The sequence below is a fragment of the Balaenoptera ricei genome, chromosome 10, assembly GCF_028023285.1.
Source record: "Balaenoptera ricei isolate mBalRic1 chromosome 10, mBalRic1.hap2, whole genome shotgun sequence".
Classification (NCBI taxonomy): domain Eukaryota; kingdom Metazoa; phylum Chordata; class Mammalia; order Artiodactyla; family Balaenopteridae; genus Balaenoptera; species Balaenoptera ricei.
Genome location: NC_082648.1, coordinates 65,627,081 through 65,651,724, shown reverse-complemented (window position 1 = coordinate 65,651,724; position 24,644 = coordinate 65,627,081). Strand labels below are relative to the sequence as shown.

The following is a 24,644-nucleotide window of genomic DNA, read 5'->3' as shown; positions in this document are numbered from 1 at the left end:
AAATACTGACTGTATACTGAAAATAAAACCAAAAGTTTCTAAATTATAGATACAATCAATGTTTCCAGAAGTTTTAAAATGTTTGGGAGTAAAAAAAAAAAAAAATGTTTGGGCACACTGAGCCTTTAGGCTTTTAGATTGTATGAAAATAATGTTATCACAATGGCCTAAGCCAAAACAGTTTTTCTAGAGTAAATAAGTAAATTGATCATTGCGTGTGTTTTCTTTATTGAAGATACTAAATAAATTCAACAGAAGTTGATTCATATTTTTAGACATGAATAATTTCTATTTGTATAACCAATATTAGTATCTTAAAGCAATACCATTTAATTTTGTTTATGTTCTATAAATCAAACCATTCACTGATTCATCATTTTTTAAATTATTTTTCTTTTTTAGTTTTTTTGGTTTAAAAAAAATTTTTAGCATCTTTATTGGAGTATAATTACTTTACCATGTTGTGTTAGCTTCTGCTGTATAACAAAGTGAATCAGCTTTATGTATACATATATCCCCATATCCCCTCCCTCTTGCCTCTCCCTCCCACCGTCCCTATCCCACCCCTCTTCGTGGTCACAAAGCACCAAGCTGATCTCCCTGTCCTATGCAGCTGCTTCCCACTAGCTTTCTGTTTTACATTTGGTAGTGTGTATATGCCAATGCCACTCTCTCACTTCATCCCAGCTTACCCTTCCCCCTCAAACCCAGGGGGGCATTTTTTTAGATTCCATATTTATGTGTTAGCACACAGTATTTGTTTTTCTCTTTCTGACTTACTTCACTCTGTATGACAGACTCTAGGTCCATCCACCTCACTACAAATAAATCAATTTCATTTCATTTTATGGCTGAGTAATATTCCATTGTATATATGTGCCACATCTTCTTTATCCATTCATCTGTTGATGGACACTTAGGTTGCTTCCATGTCCTGGCTATTGTAAATGGAGCTGCAATGAACATTGTGGTACATGACTCTTTTTGAATTATGGTTTTCTCAGGGTATGTGCCCAGTAGTAGGATTGCTGGGTCATATGGTAGTTCTGTTTTTAGCTTTTTAAGGAACCTCCATACTGTTTTCCATAGTGGCGTTATCAATCTACATTCCCACCAACAGTGCAAGAGGGTTCCCTTTTCTCCACACCCTCTCCAGCATTTATTGTTTGTAGATTTTTTGATGATGGCCATTCTGACCGGTGTGAGGTGATACCACATTGTAGTTTTGATTTGCATTTCTCTAATGATTAGTGATGTTGAGCATCCTTTCATGTGTTTGTTGGCAATCTGTATATCTTCTTTGGAGAAATGTCTATTTAGATCTTCTGCCCATTTTTGGATTGGGTTGTTTGTTTTTTTGATACTGAGCTGCATGAGCTGCTTGTATATTTTGGAGATTAATCCTTTGTCAGTTGCTTCGTTTGCAAATATTTTCTCCCATTCTGAGGGTTGTCTTTTCATCTTGTTTACGGTTACCTTGGCTGTGCAAAAGTTTTTAAGTTTCATTAGGTCCCATTTGCTTATTTTTGTTTTTATTTCCATTTCTCTAGGCGGTGGGTCAAAAAGGATCTTGCTGTGATTTATGTCAAAGAGTGTTCTTCCTGTGTTTTCCTCTAAAAGTTTTATAGTGTCTGGCCTTAAATTTAGGTCATTAACCCATTTTGAGTTTATCTTTGTGGATGGTGTTACGAAGTACTCGAATTTCGTTCTTTTACATGTAGCTGTCCAGTTTTCTGAGCACCACTTATTGAAGAGGCTGTTTTTTCTCCATTGTATATTCTTGCCTCCTTTGTCAAAGATAAAATGATCATATGTGCGTGGGTTTATCTCTGGGCTTTCTCTCCTGTTCCATTGATCTTTATTTCTGTTTTTGTGCCAGTACCATATTGTCTTGATTACTGTAGCTTTGTAGTATAGTATGAAGTCAGGGAGCCTGATTCTTCCAGCTCCGTTTATCTTTCTCAAGATTGCTTTGGCTGTTCGGGGTCTTTTGTGTTTCCATACAAATTGTGAAATCTTTTGTTCTAGTTCTGTGAAAAATGCCATTGGTAGTTTGATAGGGATTGCACTGAATATGTAGATTGCTTTGGGTAGTACAGTCAATTTCACAATGTTGATTCTTCCAATCCAAGAACATGGTATATCTCGCCATCTGTTGGTATCGTCTTTAATTTCTTTCATCAGCGTCTTATAGTTTTCTGCATACAGGTCTTTTGTTTCCTTAGGTAGGTTTATTCCTAGGTATTTTATTCTTTTTGTTGCGATGGTAAATGGGAGTGTTTCCTTAATTTCTCTTTCAGATTTTTCATCATTACTGTATAGGAATGCACGAGATTTCTGTGCATTAATTTTGTATCCTGCTACTTTACCAAGTTCATTGATTAGCTCTGGTAGTTTCCTGGTAGAGTCTTTAGGATTCTTTATGTATAGTATCATGTCATCTGCAAACAGTGACAGCTTTACTTCTTCTTTTCCGATTTGGATTCCTTTTATTTCTTTTTCTTCCCTGATTGCTATGGCTAAAATTTCCAAAACTAAGTTGAATAACAGTGGTGAGAGTGGGCATCCTTGTCTTGTTGCTGATTTTAGAAGAAATGGTTTCAGTTTTTCACCATTGAGAATGATGTTGGCTCTGGGTTTGTCATATATGGCCTTTATTATGTTGAGGTAAGTTCCCTCTATGCCTACTTTCTGGAGAGTTTTTATCATAAATGGGTGTTGAATTTTGTCAAAAGCTTTTTCTGCATCTACTGAGATTATCATATGGTTTTTATCCATCAGTTTGTTAATATGATGTATCCCATTGATTGATTTGTGTATACTGAAGAATCCTTGCCTTCCTAGGATAAACCCCACTTGATCATGGTGTATGATCCTTTTAATGTGTTGTTGAATTCTGTTTGCTGGTATTTTGTTGAGAATTTTTGCATCTATGTTCATCAGTGATATTGGCCTGTAGTTTTCCTTTTAGGTGACATCTTTGGTTTTGGTATCAGGGTGATGGTGGCCTCGTAGAATGAGCTTGGGAGTGTTCCTCCCTCTGCTATATTTTGGAAGAGTTTGAGAAGGACAGGTGTTAGCTCTTCTCTAAAAGTTTGATAGAATTCACCTGTGAAGCCATGTGGTCCAGGGCTTTTGTTTGTTGGAAGATTTTTATTCACAGTTTCAATTTCAGTGCTTGTGATTGGTCTCTTTATATTTTCTATTTCTTCCTGGTTCAGTCTCGGAAGGTTGTGCTTTTCTAAGAATTTGTCCATTTCTTCCAGGTTGTCCATTTTATTGGCATATAGTTGCTTGTAGTAATCTCTCATGATCCTTTGTATTTCTACAGTGTCAGTTGTTACTTCTCCTTTTTCATTTCTAATTCTATTGATTTGAGTCTTCTCCCTGTTTTTCTTGATGAGTCTGGCTAATGGTTTATCAATTTTGTTTATCTTCTCAAAGAACCAGCTTTTAGTTTTATTGATCTTTGCTATTGTTTCCTTCATTTCTCTTTCATTTTTTTCTGATCTGATCTTTACGATTTCTTTCCTTCTGCTAACTTTGGGGGGTTTTTTTGTTCTTCTTTCTCTAATTGTTTTAGGTGTGAGGTTAGGTTGTTTATCTGAGATGTTTCGTGTTTCTTGAGGTAGGATTGTACTACTATAAACTTCCCTCTTAGAACTGCTTTTGCTGCATCCCATAGGTTTGGGGTCATCTTCTTTCATTGCCATTTGTTTCTAGGTATTTTTTGATTTCCTCTTTGACTTCTTCAGTGATCTCTTGGTTATTTAGTAGCATATTGTTTAGCCTCCATGTGTTTGTATTTTTACAGTTTTTTTTCCTGGAATTGATATCCAGTCTCATAGCGCTGGGGTCTGAAAAAGATACTTGATACGATTTCAATTTTCTTAAATTTAGCAAGGCTTGATCTGTGACCCAAGATATGATCTATCCTGGGGAATGTTCCATGAGCACTTGAGAAGAATGTGTATTCTGTTGTTTTTGGATGGAATGTCCTATAAATATCAATTAAGTCCATCTTATTTAATGTATCATTTAAAGCTTGTGTTTTCTTATGTATTTTCATTTTGGATGATGTGTCCATTGGTGAAAGTGGGGTGTTAAAGTCCCCTACTATGATTGTGTTACTGTCGATTTCCCCTTTTATGGCTGTTAGCATTTGCCTTATGTATTGAGGTGCTCCTATGTTGGGTGCATAAATATCTACAATTGTTATATCTCCTTGGATTGATCCCTTGATCGTTATGCAGTGTTCTTCTCTGTCTCTTGAAATTGTTTTTATTTTAAAGTCTATTTTGTCTGATATGAGAATTGCTACTCCAGCTTTCTTTTGATTTCCATTTGCAGGGAATATCTTTTTCCATCCCCTCACTTTCAGTCTCTGTGTGTCCCTAGGTCTGAAGTGGGTCTCTTGTAGACAGCATATATACAGGTCTTGTTTTTGTATCCATTCAGCCAGTCTATGTCTTTTGGTTGGAGCATTTAATCCATTTACATTTAAGGTAGTTATCAATATGTATGTTCCTATTACCATTTTCTTAATTGTTTTGGGTTCGTTTTTGTAGGTCTTTTTCTTGTCTTGTGTTTCCTGCCTAGAGAAGTTCCTTTAGCACTTTTTGTAAAGCTGGTTTGGTGGTGCTGAATTCTCTTAACTTTTGCTTGCCTGTAAAGTTTTTAATTTCTCCGTTGAATCTGAATGAGATCCTTGCTGGGTAGAGTAATCTTGGTTGTAGGTTTTTCTCCTTCATCACTTTAAATATATCCTGCCACTCCTTTCTGGCTTGCAGAGTTTCTGCTGAAAGATCAGCTGTTAACCTTATGGAGAGTCCCTTGTATGTTATTTGTTGCCTTTCCCTTGCTGCTTTTAATATTTTTTCTTTGTATTTAATTTTTGATAGTTTGATTAATATGTGTCTTGGTGTGTTTCTCCTTGGATTTATCCTGTATGGGACTCTGTGCACTTCCCGGACTTAATTGACTATTTCCTTTCCCATGTTACAGAAGTTTTCAACTATAATCTGTTCAAATATTTTCCAGACCCTTTCTTTTTCTCTTCTTCTGGGATCCCTAAAATTCAAATGTTGGTGTGTTTAATGTTGTCCCAGAGGTCTCTGAGACTGTCCTCAATTCTTTTTTCTTCATTCTGCTCTGTGGTAGTTATTTCCACTATTTTATCTTCCAGGTCACTTATCTGTTCTTCTGCATCAGTTATTCTGCTATTCACTCCTTCTAGAGAATTTTAAATTTCATTTATTGTGTTGTTCATCATTGTTTGTTTGCTCTTTAGTTCTTCAAGGTCCTTGTTAAACATTTCTTGTATTTTCTCCATTCTATTTCCAAGATTTTGGATCATCTTTCCTATCATTACTGTGAATTCTTTTTCAGGTAGACTGCCTATTTCCTCTCATTTGTTTGGTCTGGTGGGTTTTTACCTTGCTCCTTCATCTGCTGCATATTTCTCTGTCTTCGCATTTTTCTCAAATTACTGTGTTTGGTGTCTCCTTTTCACAGGCTGCAGGTTCTTAGTTCCCGTTTTTTTTTTTTTGGTGTCTGCCCCCCAGTGGGTAAGGTTGGTTCAATGGCTTGTGTAGGCTTCCTGGTGGAGGGGACTGATTTCCATGTTGTGGTGGGTGGGGCTGGATCTTGTCTTTCTGGTGGGCAGGGCCACATCTGGTTGAGTGTTTTGGGGTGTCTGTGAACTTGGTATGATTTTAGGGAGCCTCTCTGCTAATGGGTGGGGTTGTGTTCCTGTCTTGCTAGTTGTTTGGCATGGGGGGTCTAGCAGTGGAGCTTGCTGGCCATTGGGTGGAGCTGGGTCTTAGCGTTGAGATGGAGGTCCCTGGGAGAGCTCTCATCAACTGATATTACATGGGGCCAGGAGGTCTCTGGTGGTCCAGTGTCCTGAACTCGGCTCTCCCACCTCAGAGGCTCAGGCCTGACATCAGGCTGGAGCACCAAGACCCTGTCAGCCACACGGCTCAGAAGAAAAGGGAGAAAAAAAGAAAGAAAAAAAATAATAAAAAAATAAATAAATAAAATAATTAAAATAAAAAATACTTAAATAAATACATACATACATAAATACATAAATAAATAAAATAAGAAGAGAGCAACCAAACCAATAAACAAATCCACCAATGATAACAAGTGCTAAAAACTATACTAAGGTAAACATAAGAATCAAAAACAAGTCAGTCACAGACAGCAAACCCCAAGTCTACAGTTGCTCCCAAAGTCCACCACCCCAATTTTGGGATGATTCGTTGTCTATTCAGGTATTCCACAGATGCAGGGTACATCAAGTTGCTTGTGGGGATTTAATCTGCTGCTCCTGAGGCTGCACAGAGAAATTTCCCTTTCTCTTCTTTGTTCGCACAGCTCCTGGGGTTCAGCTTTGGTTTTGACCCCACCTCTGCGTGTAGGTTGCCATCAGGCATCTGTTCCCACCCAGACAGGAGGGGGTCAAATCAGCGGCTGATTCGGGGGCTCTGGCTCACTCAGGCCAGGGGGAGGGAGGGGTACGGAATGCGGGGCGAGCCTGCGGCGGCAGAGGCCGGCATGACATTGCAATAGCCTGAGGCGCGCTGTGTGTTCTCCCGGGGAAGCTGTCCCTGAATCATGGCACCCTGGCAGTGGTGGGCTGCACAGGCTCCTGGGGGTGTTTGGATAGTGACATGTGCTTGCACACAGGATTCTTGGTGGCTGCAGCAGCCTTAGTGTCTCATGCCCGTCTCTGGTGTCTGCGCTGATAGCCGCGGCTCGCACTCGTCTCTGGAGCTCATTTAGGCGGTGCTCTGCCTTCTGTGAGCAGACAGGGAAGGAATCCCCTCTCCTCGTGCACCCCGAAACAATGGTCTCTTGCCTCTTAGGCAGCTCCAGACTTTTACCCGGACCCCCTCCTGGTTAGCTGTGGCACACTAGCCCCCTTCAGGCTGTGTTCACGCAGCCAACCCCAGTCCTCTCCCTGCGATCTGACCGAAGCCTGAGCCTCAGCTCTCAGCCCCCGCCCGCCCCGGCGGGTGAGCAGACAAGCCTCTCGGTCTGGTGAGTGCTGGTCGGCACCCATCCTCTGTGCGGGCATCTCTCCGCTTTGCCCTCCACACCCCTGTTGCTGTGCTCTCCTCCGTGGCTCCGAAGCTTCCCCCCTTCCCACCCCCTGTCTTCGCCAGTGAAGGGGCTTCCTAGTGTGTGGAAACTTTTCCTCCTTCACAGCTCCCTCTCAGAGGTGCAGGTCCCATCCCTATTCTTTTGTCTGTTTTTTCTTTTGCCCTACCCAGGTACGTGGGGAGTTTCTTGCCTTTTGGGAAGTCTGAGGTCTTCTGCCAGCATTCAGTAGGTGTTCTGTAGGAGTTGTTCCACATGTAGATGTATTTTTGATGTATTTGTGGGGAAGAAGGTGATCTCCATGTCTTACTCCTCTGCCATCTTGAAAGGTCTCCATTCATCATTTATTAAACTTACTTTATGCCTGGAATTGTACTCGGTGCTACAGATAGAAATTTCAAGATATAGCCACTATTCTTGTATATTCTAAAGAGCATTGATTTCTTTCCAGTATTTTCCACTATTCCCACAAAGAATGGGAGTCATTTTTCAGGAATTTCTTTGTTTGATTTCATAATTGTACATTTATCTTGGCCCTTATGAACTTGCTCAATATGAACATGGCTAATTGTTAAATCACAAATTGGATTTCAAATGAGGAAAACAAGAGTTTTCATTATCTTCACTTATGAAAACTCTAGACAGTCATCAGTGTATGTATGCTTTCAAATTATTTTTAAACCTGAGGGTCAATATGTATTCTCAACATATTAAACACAGAGTGTGTGTTGCATATATTTGGACTTATTCATTTCAGTGTTGAATGAAGTAGTCCAATAAAAGAGTAGTGTTTTTAATTAGCACAACTTTTTTTTCCCCACTGTCTACAAGAGACTCACTTTATTTATTTTTATTGGGGTGTAGTTGTTTTACAATGTTGTGTTAGTTTCTACTGTACAGGGAAGTGGAGTTCCCTGTGCTATACCGCAGGTTCTCATTCGTTATTTGTTTTATACATATTAGTGTATAGTGTATATATGTCAATCCCAATCTCCCAATTATTGAACTCATGAACTTTAAGTGGCACGTTTGATGCCACCCAGCCTTTTAGTATTTTTACTACAAAACTAGGATAATCTGTTTTGGAAGATGTAATTGGAGGCATCTTTCACAATATTAACAAAATTATGCCTTGCCTATTCATAGGTTTCTTTCATTTTTACTTACGGATATTTAATGGAAATTACATTCTGAGTATGATTAGTATCAATTTGAGATCAGTTTGTGATTAAATTTTAACCATGGCATCAACACTTAACAACAAGTAATCAATTCATTCAGCCTCTATTGACTGTTTATTATGGGCAAACAGCTCTACTAGATGGTTAAAGGATGTAAAAATGACTATAAGTTCTTTGCCTTTGTGAGCTGTGTGAGCTTGTAAAATAGCTGAAGAGACGAAAAAAGATTCATAAATCACCATAACACAAGGCGTAATAGTCCAAAAAAGAATTATAGAGAACACTATAAGGCAGTGAAGAGAATGGATTTATCAATTTTCACTACGGATCTGGTGAAAGCTTCAAAGAAGAAGTGTCATTTGGATGCACAGGATAAGTCTGATTCTGAGAAGGTTAGACAGGCCTCAGAAGGGGAAGCAGCCATGCCCAACAGAGCAGCTTAGAGCAACACACAACTGCTCAAAAGGATGCCTGAAAACAGACCATGCCAGCCTTTCCTTTCTGCAATTATGTTTACAGAGCTGAATTTGGCCTGGAACTGAAAAGGCTCTGATGCCCCCTGGGATTCTAAAACCACTGCAATATAAAAAGTTAAATAATTGTAAACCAGGTAGTAGGCGTAATATTTCAAAGACTGAGTTCTCTCTACAGACACAATGCATCCTGGTTAGGGCATGTCTGAGGTACTGCTGCTGTGAATCATACACAGAGAATGTGTAGAAGAATATAAAGCAAACGTAACTTTCATTCTCTCCGATGGTAAGTTCTTTTGTGACTTGTGCTATTTTTAATTAACGATTCTTCCTATTTTTCATGATAAACATACACTGCTAGTATCATTATCTAAATTAATTACATTTGATTTCAACCAAAAATAAATAGATAAGATGGCTCAGTTTCAGCAAAATCCCATCCTATCATAAAATTCAAATAATTATATAGATTTTAGCCAAAGATTTTAATATAACTCTTTTAAATATAAATGTTTGGAGAATTAAAGTAAAATGCAACAGTGTTTTTGCATTGGTTAAAAATTCTTAAGATGTTTGCTTTCATTCACTCACATAACGATTATTTATTCATTGAGACATGTCCAAGCCCTTAAAAATATATGTAGTCTCACAGGAGAGATAATTCCAATGTAATGTGATGAATGTTATAATCAGAGAAACATAGACTCCTAAAGAAGCATGCAGAACAGTCTATTCACGATCAGAGGTAAAGGGACTAGGAAAGGAGAAAGTTATTAGTAACTAAGACTTCTCTGTCATGGTTACAAAGATACCTTCTTCTGAAGTTGCCATAATTATAGCATTTTTCCAATGATAAAAGTGTTGATCAGAGAATTAAACTGAGATGCTCAAGGTTACACAGAGAGAATATGTCAAAAACAGAGCCTGTATCATTAACTCCCACATTTTTTTTTCTGCTTCAAGGGAAGCCTGAGCTAGTTCCTGAGAGGTTAGGAAGGGTTAACCAAATAACAGGATGTGGGGTGAAGTCAACCCAAAGAAGGAGCAATATGTGAACTGGTCAGGGTTGAGAAACACCGTTAATTAAGGGACTGGGGAATTCAGAATAGCCAGGGATATTAAGAGTTGAACCCCACTTAAATCTTTCTCCACAATGTCTTTGTTTATCATTGCGAAAACAGGACCCTCCAAAGGCTGGCGGCCTTCAGTAGGTTTCAAGAAACTACGTTGGAGGTGAGATCAGGCAGAAGGTCTCCAAGAACAAGTATCTTGAGATCTGGAAAATCTAGCGGCAGAAGACGAGGCCATAGAGATAAACAGGGGCTAGATGTGGAACATCTTCCATGTCTTGCTAAGGGCCTGGGCTTGATAGTGAAGCTCAGGGCGCTAATGGTGTGTTTGATGCAAAAGAAAGAAATGGTCAGCGTTGCACTGAAGATCTCTATTTTATATGACCACACAGTATATACATAGGTTTATAGATAGAAATTAATAAAAGTTTCACAAGTCAATTTCTACCTATACTATCTGCAATGCACTCTGATTTTTAAAAAGTCTATTTTAGTGTATTTAATTTTAATATGTCATTTGTAAAATATTAACTTCAGAACACACTAGGTGAACAGGCCACACTGTGAGGAACTGGATACCACATGTCAAGAGAAGCATGGGAAATGGCTTGAAAGCCACTTTTTCCTCCACCACTTAACAACCCAGCACAGGAAGGGAGTTCATACACAGTTTTAAGCATGGAGGTTATTTACTCCAAATGCAAAATCCTTTTTTCATCTTTACCGTAGACTCTGGTAAATTTGATATTATTTTGACCATTCAGTAGAGGCTTAGAAATGACATACTTTGTACAAGTTTACACAATTAATAAATAGCAGAGCCAGAATTCAAACTCAGCCCTGTCAGTCTCCAATGAAATCACCATTTCTGCCACATTATGGTTCCTACCACTGTAATTTAGACATTCTGACTGAGTCATTTCCAGCTTCTGACTCAAGCTCTCTACATGATTGACAGGCAGTTAGGATACAGGCCTGGCACAAGATAGGTGCTCCATAAATATGTGGTTGAATGTAAGGATGAAATTGTGTAGTGTGAAAGGAAGGACAGAAAGAATATGCAAAATCTATTTGTTCCATACATATTCTAAGTTCATAAGGTTTAAATGATTCCAAATTATTTCACAACTAACCAATGCATTTTTATCTCCCTGTAGATGAACATACAGAATGACTGAAGTGGCCACAAGCCAAGGAATGCTGGCAGCCACCAGAAGCTGGAATGGGCAAGGAATGGATTCCCTCTACAGCCTCCAGAGGGAGCACAGGACTGCTGAAGCCTTGATTTTGGCCCTGTGATACTGATTGCAGACTTCTGGCATCCAGAACAGTGAGAGATTTAAGTTCTACTGTTTGAAGCCACCACATCTGTGATAATTTGTTATAGCAGTCACAGGAAACCAATGCAGCAGAGCAGTAGATCCCAAAACTTCAGCAAGCCTAAGGGTCAGCTGGGATCTGTAAGCATGCAGAGTTCTAGGCCTTGCCCTCTGAGGTTTGATTTGTTAAGTCTGTGGGGAGGGGAGGTGAAAGGCACAGTTTAACTAGGTATTTCATGTCATCGAATGCTATGTCCCATGTTTTCCTCTCCTATCTCAAGTTAGTTTGTGTTGTGGGATAGGGAGAGGGAGGAGATAGAAATTTTGTTTAGCTCTTCAGTTTGTTTTTGTGTTTAGTTGGTCTGGGGTTAGCTACAAGGAGTCAGTTCATTAATTAAGCACTATAGTATAATAATTTAAAGTTTTGCAGTCAAATAAATCTGAGTTTGAATCACAGTTACGCAATTTACGCACTGTGAGAAATAAAGTTTTTACTCTCCTGAAGCCTCAGCTTCCTTATCTGTGAAATGAGAATGAAAGCAGTTCCCACACAATATATTATGAGAGGATTACAGATGTTTATGAAGAGCTTAGCTCCATACTAGGCATATGTGTATCTATGTCTGTGTGTACATGTGTGTATGCATAAATTTTCATACTAGGAATGCTTTATATAAACACATATATAACAGAAGTGTGTATGTGACTAGATAGATAGATAGATAGACAGATAGATAGATAAGGGTACAGATATGGAAATTCTATTAGAATTTTATCAGATAAAAATTTTTTGTTTAAAATTCTATATTCTGCTTTAACTGACTTGGTGATTAGACAATAATGAACATCATTTAATATTAGTTGCCAATTATAGATGATATTAAATCTTCATTATAGGCTATAATTGCCAATATAAAGTGTTATAAATATAAAATTATAAAATACTATGTCAGTACTCATTGACCTGAAAATATACTCTGTAGGTTTTTAATAATTCCTGCTTCTCGGTTTGTTTCAGAGAACAAAACAAAATAAGGAATCTTACTCTTTTACTATGAAGTTATAAAACCATTCTAAACAAATAATATCTGTTTAGATATAGGGCTAAAGTTACATATAACAATTAATTATTTTCCAAATGCATAATTTCACCACAAAATTTATAAATCATTATCTCATATGCCCACACCCTCTCCCAACCTAACCAAAGCTTTTATTCCTGCCATAGATGGAAGAAACAAGCATAATATTAAAGAAAAATGCTCATTTATATTGCAAGTTTGGAGGGAGGGTAAGGAGGGGAGGGATCCAAACTTTAAAGAAGAAGGGGAGGTGGGGAAGAAGGAGAAGGACGGGGAGGGGGAAGAAGAGGAAGAGATCAAAATCTCAAGACTTGAGTCCCAGGCCGTATTTTTTTAAATGCATTTGTTAATAAGTTTTAAAGCAATTTGGCCTAGACTCAAATAGACATGAGACCAAACACTGATTCTTCCACTTACTAAATAGGGACACAGGCAGCCTCATTGAGACAAGTTCTTTTGTAGGTTTGCTATGATGACTCAATGAAAAATGCAAGCAAAGCATCTAGTACAGCACTGGATAAAGATGGTTGACATTCAGCCTGCAGATGAATCAATAAGTGATACTGATATGGCTGAACTCTCAGGTCCATCTCTGAAATTTGATGCTTCTATGATATGATTTCATAATATTTTTTAATGTTTGAAACATGGCTAATACAAATCAAATGGGCAATACAATTTTTCAAAGTGTAACCAGACACGTCATGTATTTTGTCTGTGGCTATCCACACAGGTCAGTTTAATTTAATTCATATTAAAATCATTTAAATATAATATCATAAAGCAAGTAGATTGGGTACATCTACTGATTTTCAAATAATTTATCTTATCAAAGATATACTTCCCAAATGATTATACTGAGATCAAGTGAACAAGATTCCCCCATTTCATTTCCTTTTTCTGTCCTATGGAAGTATTTTTTAAAAACATTGTTTAATCACCATAGGTTTTTAAGCTAAGAATGTCATAGGTCATATTTAAAATGGCTTCATATCTTAGTGTATTGTTTTCCAAACTAGGGTTTTAAAAACTGCTCTTATTTCATATTTTTTAGTACTGAGTATTAAATTTCTCAGTTAATTTTCTATTAATTTCAAGAAGGGGGTTGAAAAAGATGGAGCAGTAAATTCTTTAAAAAAAAAAACTAGATTAGTGAGGGTAATAAAACTAAAATTATGAAAGGATTGCTACAAAATATGTTTTCTAATACAAGGTATGATGGTATTTTGTGTTTACTCAGATAGTGGCTTATCAGTGGGAAACAACTTAACAGCATTTTAAGTCAAAACTATCAGGATAAAGAACATTCTAAATGTTTAAGAAAGTGGTTGGTATTTAAATATATAGTAGAAATATTAAGCACATTTGCAATTTTTTATGTATAGAATAAAGCTTAAGAACTACCTGCAAAACCAGAAATATTTTATATCTTGTCTCCAGAAAGAAGGAAAAAATCTGTACGTGGAATCTGGTGTCCAACCCAAAGGGAGTTACTTAACTTCAATTTCTATTTGTCCTACTAACAGCACAAACCAATTTAAATACTGATACTCATAAGAAAAACATTTACACTATTTATTCTATAATATAAAATTAATGTAGAAAAGCATTCTTGTATCTTCAGCATTTATTTAATTTCTGAATGGCAGACCAGATAACTTCCATAAAAATATTGTTTTTTGTTGCAAATTAGACGTAATATATTCTAAGAAATGTCTTTCTTACTTTACTATGAATGTAGTTTTAAAAAGCTATAAAGATTGAAAACCCAGGTATATCTATAAGATGAAATATTGAACAGAAACCGTGGTCTTTGGTGTTTCATTAACTCAATCTAGCAAGTCGGAGTTCTAACAGACTTTAATCAGTCTAATTTCCTCATTGCAGAAATGAGTGAAAACTCTGAGCATTTACTGAATTCTTTTTCCTGGATCATCTAATCAGAATTAGAATTCCAGTGACCACTGTCCTTTCAACATGACACACTTTCAGCACTCCCATGTTATTTCAATTACTTCATTCAAAATTTACAAGTATACAGAGCAACTTTGAGAGACAAACTCAGTTTTAAAAATCATCAGGGTGATATTCTAATCATTTAATATAAATTTCCTAATACTTGTAGTTTATGCCTATTCTTCTGAAGTGTGAGCCTAAATAAAAATAATGAATCATTAAGGAAACTACAAAGTAGAGATTTTCAGTTAGTATTTCTTTAGAGATCAGAGCTCTATTTGTGGGAAAGCATTTGTCTTCATTAAGCTATCTTTTTCTAGACATTCCAGAAGATGAACAGTTTCAAAATGGCAGGGGATCATGTGAATGGACTAACTTAGCAATATTCCACGCCTCTGAGTCATAGTGCTAGAATCCTGCAGTGTGCCATTTATAAGATTTTATTAAACCTTTAGAGCATTCCAATATTTTAGCTCTTCCCTATTTGGTTAGGAGCCTCATCTTCTTATCTTACCTAAATAGATCCTTTAAAAGGGCAGCAATAACAAGCAGTGGCTGAAAGAATTAAAACTTAAAAGGACAGCATAGTGATAAAAGAACAGGATACTTTTTCTATCAAGAATAGTTTCACTGTCTGGATTGCTGTAAACTATAGAAATGGAATAAAGATGCCTGTGAAATCCATGATGGTAATTATTGTGGCAGCCATAACCCTGTGGGACATGGAATCAGAGAATTAAGGGAAGACTAAAACCTAATTTTTCATCTCCTAGGAATAGAAAAGGGTAAGAGGCACAAGTTTTCCAAAAATCAGCATCTCAGCAAATTTCAAACAATATGATATGATAGAAAAGAAGGGAGAATGTTGTGGCTGAAAAAACCAGTCGAGCTATTAGAGTGAGGTGAAGGGAGGAAGCAGCGAAGAGGAAGGACAGGCTGGGAACCACACCCTCACCTCTACCCCACCATCTAATTCTTGGTTTGCAACTATTTCACATGATCAAATTTCCTAACACCTCCATGCATTTATGAAGATTATTAAATATCATGGCCTAGTTTATTAGCACCCCACTCTAACCAACTGAGCTAACTGGCCAAGAGCTCTAATGGTCTATTTTAAAATAAAGGAAGTTTTGTTTTCAAAACAACTTTTCCTCTACGTGTCTTACATTTTTGTCTAAGAACCTTGCACTTGTGCCTCTGCATTTCAAATACATGTTGGGCATTTTTTTTCTGCTATTTTTAATCTGCTGGGCATTCTGGATGTTCCTGGTATTTATAGTTGGCTAATTTATTTCCTCATGTAATCTCACCAGAGTTGTGGCATGCAGCATATATTTTGAATCCTGATACCACCCACCTAGAAATTACTTAACAGGTGCCATCCATATTAGTAACTTCATCTTTGGATGAGGTTAAATATAGTGTTGAATAAGCTCCTACAAACTTAGTTCTGTTTTTTTCAGGATGAGTTTGGTCTCAAACTTATTAAGGAAAGATAGCAATAGATAGCAGTTGAAACTTGGAATAAATATGAATCAAAACCTCTCAATAATCCTGCTAATAAAGACAAGTTCATATTTTTCTTAAATATGTGCCCTTTAGCCAATGATATTTGAAAGAATTTTGGTTGAATTTTCTTTATCTGCTATAAAATACTATAATCAATGTTTTTTCTTTATATTATAACGTAACCATTAGAGAACGACATGGAAAAGAGCACATTAATATTATCTAATAGTCTGAAGTCATTATCATATTGATTTGAATTCCTTCCATTTCTACGTAATCCACTAACAAATACCACCTCTTCAAGCAATCATATCCCCTTATGAAAGGAAAGTGTATCCCCATTGTTTTCCAACATTAAATATTCCACACAGACTTCAAATTTCCTCCTCTGCCACATCCCTGAGGATCTGGCATGGTCACTTGTCTCCCCATTCCCCTGGATCCTCCCCTCTCCCTATTGCTTCCTCCTTCTCTGCCGACTTCTGCCCTTGCAAAAACTTCCCTCACCTTGACTTCCTCTCAAACTATATATTTTTTATGCATCCTTCAATAGGAAAGTCCTGGAAAGATCATTCAAGACTCAGTGGATATCTGCACCTCTCAGCTATTCTTGAACACATGATCACTCTACAGAAGATGTTTACATGAAGGTCATTAATGCCTGTCTAATTACCAAAACTAACTCTTCTGCCTTCTGGTATACCAACCCATTGACTAGGTAGCATTTGACAGCATCTGCCACATTTTCCTCATCTTACTTTGCCCTGTCCCACTGGGTTAGTCCAAGTATGTATTACAGCTTAAGCTACCATAGCTACCCTAAGGATTAACAATCCATATCTGTTGATCCACTCTCTCAGTGATGGGCTCACTTTCTCACCACTCTTTTCACCCTTTTCTGACTCCTTCACCTCTGCTTATCACATATATGTTGGTATTCCTCAGTGTGAGAACCTCAGCTTTCTTCCTTTCTGACTTTACACAGATCTCCTAGAGATCTCATCCTTGGCCACGGCTTCAACCATTACCTATGCAGTAGGTATATTCTAACCAATACCTTACTTCTGGCCTTTAGAATCACATGCCTAATTGCCTCCAATAACATCCTACTTGACGTTCCAATGGATACATCAAATTCTACTTGTCAAAATCTGAATTTGTCCTCTTCCCCTCTTCACCTTTTAGCCTGTTTTCTCCCTCCATAATAATCATCTGGTTTAATGGTAACTATTTACTCATTCAGGCCAAAAAATCGGGGACCATTGCATAGTCCCTATATTTTTCATCTCCCATACCCAACTGAAGGCCGACACTTAAGTATTCTACAATGCCCAGAAGGCACCTGGGGTGATCATTTTTAATATTTACATCAGATCACAACACAGCCCAGCTTTAAAAGTCCTCCAAAGGCTCCTCAATCAACTTAGAGTAACATACAAACTCCTTCCTTTGGTCCTACATAATCATGCTTCCGTCGTCCCCTCTAATCACCTCTCACTGTGCTCAAACCACAGTGGTCTTCTGCTTCTGGAACACACCAAGCTCACTTCCTTCACATTCCTTTTGTTCTTCCCTATTAACATTGTTGCTATTATTTATTTGAATATTTGCTCCTCTGATCCTCAAGTGTCCCTACACCTGATGCCTTATGTACTCAGTTAATATTGTCTAAATATGAATAGCTGGCTGTTATTCATCAATATACCATACATTCATACCATGAGAGAACTTCTATTACTAAAGGCTGAAAATAATCCAATAAAGGTTACCAAGTTTGAAATTAAAAAAGAAAAAAAAAAAAGACAATTTGTAACTAGAAACAGTAGCAGACCTAGTTTTACCTTACCTTTTGTTAAACATGAACGCCAACCAAAGGCCATGAAAAATCAGATATATAAAAAGCATTGGCCAAGTAGTTCTATGAGTAAGGACAGTGCTCACTGCTACTAACACGGCACTGCTCGGTTGCTACACAATAAAGAAACAGGCAACATCCTGTTTGGAAAAGATGTATGAAATTTATAAGCCTAGTCATGCTATCATAATTCTCTTTCCTCTACTCTCTTGTCTCAGTTAAAATCTGGAATTTTTATTCATTAATAACATAGTACCGATGCCAATTCTTAAGAACAGAGGCAAAAATAATTCAGCCAAAAAAGCTACATTTGTGTCATATGTATTCTTCTGAATCACCTTATTGAAGGCATGCCAATTTCAGGTTAGAAATTCAACCACATCAAAAAAAATGAGGTTACAAGTCATTGTTACTCAAAATTCAGTGTAATTCTGACTAAAACTTTTTGGCTGGAAAAAAAAAATCACCTATTTTATAACATTTGCATTTCTCAGGTTTTGGCTTTTCTGTTTTTTTTTTTTTTTTAAATCAGAAGCAGAAATATCAACATAACATGTATACTAGATGTTGCATGACATTTGGGGGCTAATAAGGAGCAGGAAGTAATAAAATTAAGAGAGTCTTATACTCATGAGAATATTTTCAGATTTGTAGAATCTTAGGCACAGATGTTTCAGATAAATATCTAAGGACTGCATCTCTATCTATAGTTATGAGTTTTGAAGGTTTATTTGTTTATTATCTGTCATAAAGTAATAGCTTGGCTATTTATTGAACTGTAATCAGAATCAAATTGGAATGACAGCAGAGAACATAAGAGTTTTAGTATCCAACATCTCTTTATGGTTGAAATAATGAAAGTAAAACCAACAGTGTTGGGTTTGAGAAATAACATATGATATTCAGGGACTATAGAGCTTTTTAATATAAAGCCTTAAAAATCTTTTAACAGGTATTAATTCATGAATGTGCTCTTTATAAAGTTTATAGCAATACTATTCTGCATTTCCATATCAGTTTAGGTAGTAAAGAATGTCCATAATTATATGTTATTATCATATCATAATTAGGGTTCATTTTACAGATGAGAAATCTGAGGCTCAGAGAAGTTACATGTCTTTCCCATCATCGTGCAGCTTTTATTATAGCAGGGCCTAAAGGTATTATAACTACTTCCAGTAAAACTGCAGGAAATAACTATAATTAATTTTAATAGAGTCGTCTTTGTGCCCAGAGTAATTAGATCAGGAAGTTTCCTTAAAACTGAAATGTTTTACAGAGAATCTTTCTTTAGAGTGATTTTTTTCACAAGAGCGACACAGAGTTCATGACACTGTAGTAGGTCCTTAGAGGAGTGCTTAAACACACACACACACACACACACACAGACGTGCTAGTTAATCACTCTTTAAAAATAAATTCTTTTTATTATTTTGGATTTCAGTTTTCTGACATTAAATAAAGCAGGTCAGCAGGTCAAAGCAGTTCATCATTTTTTTCATTCTTCCAGTTTCTGTCAATTAAGTACTCATTATTTTTATTTTAAATGCCTATTCTATGCTAAAAAGAGTTTTGGAGGAAACCTCATCTTGTGGATTTTGGCTGTCATTCCTGATTATATCTGCTGACATAACTTCAGTTAAGGCATTTTGGTTTCATGTTGTCCTATAAAATTAAGTTGTGGCTATTTAATTAAGAAAGGGGTGGGTTTTTATCTCGGCAGTTTATTAATCTATTATTTTATTATAAAACTCTAGGCTTTACCAAGTGGTAAAAATAAGAGAGGGCTGGGGGACAGACAGACCTCTAGATCGACAACTTTCTGGAAAAGGCTATGAATCATATCTCCTAGTCAGTCCCTGCTCAGCAAAATTCCAGCAGCCTGCCCTTAGAGTTATTTCCAAAAGTGTTGAAGAGTCCATGTGTTTACATTGGACTTTGTTATGAGCGAAGAAAATACTATTCGTATATTTTTAAAATGCACATGGCAACTTCTGTTCTTCAAACCAGTTGTTCAGACAAAAAGGCTCCACTTAAAACTGGAAATGGGATTTATTGCCACCAAGACCAGTGTTAAATTATTCAGACATCAGAACAGAACAAAAAAAAAAAGGTCAAGAATCTGATCAAACACCTGGAGATTGGTTCTTCAGGAGTCATACATATTAAACCGTATCGTTGTTATCACTTCTTCCTAAATTGCACCCAAAGAAATATATATGATAGAATATGATCAAATGGTTTCTTAAACAAGGAGAGAGACATGCAAAAGAAACTTCTAGCCCATTTATAAATGCAGTTAACTCTGGAAGTGAAGACAAGCAATCTATTTAGAATAAACATGATTCTTACCATCTGAGATTGACTCCTAGGACATCCATTGATATCTTCAACTTTTTCATTTGCTAAAGCCAAGAAATAAAATAAAAGAGAGAAAAAAAGAATGACATGCTTAAGCCATGAAGTGAAACACAAAAAAAGGAGACTAAGAAAAAAAGAAAAAAAAAAAAACACCAAGCACAATGCTGGTGCTACATTCACTCTGTCTCCTAAGCCGTGTACAAGAAGACACTCTTGTTAGCAGCCGTCAGGTCCCTATGCACAAATCAGGCAAATAAAAAAAAAAAGTGAGTGAGAAGGAAGTTGCTGCTAATTCCTTAGCTTGTGCCAAATGACTGCTGGCATGAAACCTTTCACAATTGTCCCTGCTGGATCAGGATATAGTTTCAAGGAATCTCAGAGTGTATGAGTTGCTCCAGCTAACGAAATGCACACATGGGAGACATATGGTTTAATGAAGCGTTCATTTCTGACAATTCAGTGTATGTAAAGATACAGTTCTAGCCATTTAAAAGCATGGCCAAACTGCCTTTTTCAAACATTCTCACATAAACATTTTAATTAAATCACGGGGAGAGCTGCATTAATCTCAGAGACACGTGGACCAAGTTCCTAAGCATCCAAATTAAATTGTATTTTACCAAAGTGTGTGGGCGCAGAAACTTTCATGGCTTTTCTCAGAGGGCAGATCTTACCAATGATCTGGATGATTTCTGCTAGCAGTACTCCATCTGCAATGTCTTGCTGCAAATCCTTGATCAGCCGCTTGTGGCCCGATTTTGCCAGGTAGTGGTTGGCCCAGTCCGTGTAAATCTGTTGAACAGAGGGAGGGAAGAAGTGAGATGGGACGAGGGAAAAGAGAGGCAATAAAAATGCTTAAGACAAATGTTGGATTCAAAGGGAAGTTATTCTGGATCACATTCCAGCTTAAGGAGTCATAGCTCCAAAGGAAATAGTTGTAAAATAATTTTTAAACAGCTCTTTCCCCCACTTATCTCTTGTTTCAAAGGGGGATGACTCACTCTTTTTTCAAAACCCGGGACTAGTCACTTGTGACACAGCAAAACTCCCTTCCTGGATGACTACTGAGGAAGCTCCTGTTTGCAAATCAGTTTGAGTTTTTACTCCCTTGCCCCTGGTTCTATCATATTGAAAATAATCTGCCTGTCCTTGTAAAAGGAAGCCACCTGGATTGATTTATACCAGAATCTTACTATAAAAATGTGTGTTTCTCTGAGAAGACGTTATTAAATTTGTCATGTGAGATACTGTATGTGACAATATTTTGGCATCATTTTATGAAACAATTGCAAATGCCTAAGCTATTTTATTTGAACTGTCATATCCCATTTCAGCCTCTTGAAATGCATTTATATAAGAGAATAGAGGAAGTAAATGCAGTTATTACATAGAAATTATAATACAGAATTGAGGAGCAGATTATGAGCCATAAGGTTGGCGATCTACATAAAGTAGAGGTGTCCCTCCAATAACAGATTATGATAGAAGAAAAAACTGAAACTGTTCAAAAACTTCACAAAAATAAAATGTTACTAATTTTTCAAATGTTATAGGCACTTACTGATGTAATATGATCTAAATGCAAGGAAATAAATAAGACTTTAATTTCATGAATGGCTCATATGGACATATTAATACATTTATTACAAGGCAGACTATAATATGTGATATGATAGAAGATTGCAAAATTTGAAATGAGAATAGAGGAGGACAATTAACTGAGAAATATACCCATAAAAATGTGTTATAGAAGCACTGGAATTAGTACTGGACACATAATAGAACCTAAAGATAGGAAGTGGAGGAAAGGGCTTTCCCCACAGAGGGGACAAGATACAGAAAGGCAGAGGAAAAAAGGAATCAAGGGCACAGTTGTAAATTATATAATCAAGGCAGGATGCCTGAAATTATGACAAATTAGACTGGAAAGGTAAATTGAGCTTTGTAGTCATGAGCACTAAGTGCCAAGCAAAATGTAAAAAATGCTTTTTTTATTTCTAACAAAACTAATACAAGGTTTTGTAAAAATAAAATAAAATAGAAGTGTAGAAACTGAGAAATGAAGTTCTCCCCACAACTTGCAACCCCACCCACTTTTGAATAACTGGGTATAAATAGTTCTAGAATTTTTTCTACGCCTACACACTTCACCACATGACACAGTATTACACACACATACACATACTCACGATAGAATGCGTAACCAAATCTGGCTCATATTTATGTATCACCGCATTTTTCAGTTTTTTATGTAACAGTATTTTAATAACACTTCTAAAACCATTTCGCATATATTTTCTCACTATTTTTGATGTAATATTATACATGATATCAATCCCCTGTTGAAGGATATTTAATTTTTTTTTAATGTTTCCACTGCATCTAAATTTGTAAGATACATCTTATATATGTATCTTGGCACATTCATATACTAGTATTTTTTACAGGACCAAAACCTAAAAGTGGGACCACTAAGTTTTTTTAATGTATCCTAGGTACAAACATTCCAAAATACAACATAGAAGAAAAAGACAGTGTTTCTTTATTTTAGAAAATACAAAGTGGCATCTTAATGCATATGTAGTGGTATTAAGTGTCCTGAAAGACATAAATAATTTGAAGCATCCTGTTGCATAAGAAAAACATATATGAGGGCAACACTACATCTTTCTCCATGTTCATGATCTTCTTTATACTGAAGATATTAAAGTGTGAGAAAAATCACTTGCACAACTGTCTCCTGAATTAGAAAACAAACACATGATTTCTAGATAGACACTTTTATTTGGTGATCATTTTCCTCAAGATTTTAGTCTGCTTGTGTTATTGTAAAATTTTAATTTTATAAGGATTTATACTGTTTAGAATATAAAAAATTGAGCACTTTCCCTTCATCTACGCATCAATCAAATGATAGCATTAATTGTTTGGTTTCTAGTAGAAATTTCAGGGCGAGCCAGGCTTGATTTGTGCCTATCCCCTAGGCAGTGAATTATAAGCACCAGTTAATTGACTTTAAAGGATCCACAAAGATGAAGAACATGAGTTCTGTAGTCAAGCAGACCTGGCTTTGAGGCCCAGCAGGCCGCTTGCCACCCCTGGGACATTGAACAAGTTGCTTATCCTTTCTAAACCTGATTCCTCATCTGCAAAATAAGGATAATAATAATACTTACATTATAAAATTGTGTCAGGAATAAATAAGATACCACTTGTAAAGTGCCTGTCACAGAGTTAGCCCTGAAAAAAGGTCTGCTGTTATTATCATTTTATGGCATCTAAGTGTTATTTGCTATGATGGCTTTCCAACAAATATGTGTTGATGTTATCATTTTGCAAAGGCTAAAAAATTTGTAAGTATTGGCGGTCGAAGACTGGAGAAACTGTATCGTTGCTTTCTTAACACTACTCACATCTCTGACTCCTGCTATCTTATTCACTGGGGCCACAGATCTGTCTGCCATCCAAACTCAGAGGAATGTATCCAATTTTAAGGCTGTGATGTTCTCATCCAGGCCTGCAATGCCTCCATCATGACACAACCTCCAACAAACTCTATGTTGCATGGATTCTTCTTTTTTAATGACGGCATTAAATTATGGAAAATATATTCATTTAACATTTATTTAAATATACACAGAATGGAATGTATTAAAAATCAAAACAATAATACTTTTATTCTCCAAATGCATGTCAACAGTGCCTTAGCCTCTATCCAAATCCCTCCTGGGACTCAGGTGAGAAAACAGATGGGAAACCAGCTGGTTGGCTTCAAGACCTTGTTGGGATAGCCTCTGGCTGAGCTCATGAAACACGTTTTCACTTGGTCCAGGATTCCTTCTAGAGGAATCCCAAGCCCGAGTGCTTTGACTCGTCCAGCATCTCTAACACATGAAACTTTGCTCAGATAGTAGCTCTGACTTAGCTGCAATCAGAAAAATCTATTCAGATTAAATAAATGAATTTAAAAACTAAGTCCCATGCACTTTATTTACTTACTCTTTCTAACAGACATGTGTAGAAGATACCTGATTCAAGTTAATCAGTGATTTTCAAAGGGTTATAATCTAGATTAGGAAATATAAAACAATTACAAAGCAACTTATACATATATTTAAAATTAAATATATATAAACTTATATTTTCCTGTCTTTTAAAAAATAAAAAATTAAATTTAAAAAAGTGGACATATGAACTGTGTCTTTAAGGAGACAGTTTTCAAGCAAAGGACACATGGTATATAAATATATATATTTAAAACTCATCAATAAACTTTCTGTAATAACCTGATGAGAGAAGATACAAACAACCTTGTCAATCATCATTAGAATCTGTTGTTCAAATAAACACAACAGAATGGTGAAATCATGTCCGGATTTTGGATCAGAGCTCCAAAGTTGCCCTTGATTCATTCCCATAAAAATAATCACAGTATTTAACCTCTTAGCCTCAGTTGAATGAGTGAAATGTGTGGTACTTATTTCGTAGGATTAGGGTATGAATTATAGTTTTGTTTTTTTTTAGTGAAGAAACTGATATAATTGGAAATAATATCATATCAATCATAAATCAATATTTGGTATTTTCTATAGCAGGGTCATTGAGTGTTTAAGTCATCAAGGTTGTGACCAAAGCTTTAAATATCATTTACCTTAAAACATCTGAGGAAAGCTGGCTTCAGATGTTTAAACTGCAATATTATGAATATAAATGTCACCTCATGCAATA

The 24,644-nt window shown here is 36.5% G+C and overlaps 1 protein-coding gene across 5 annotated transcripts in view; it reads right to left on the bottom strand.

The window, feature by feature from the left end:
- The window catches only part of NAV3 (neuron navigator 3), a 584,734-nt gene that overhangs the window by 234,526 nt on the left and 325,564 nt on the right, over positions 1 to 24,644 (bottom strand). For all 5 annotated transcript variants that reach the window (XM_059936568.1, XM_059936565.1, XM_059936566.1 and 2 more), the window contains exons 2-3: positions 20,591 to 20,708; positions 19,908 to 19,960 (exon numbers count right to left, since the gene is read on the bottom strand). In XM_059936568.1, the coding sequence (XP_059792551.1) occupies positions 19,908 to 19,960; positions 20,591 to 20,708 (171 nt within the window). The remainder of the gene's footprint in view (positions 1 to 19,907; positions 19,961 to 20,590; positions 20,709 to 24,644) is intronic.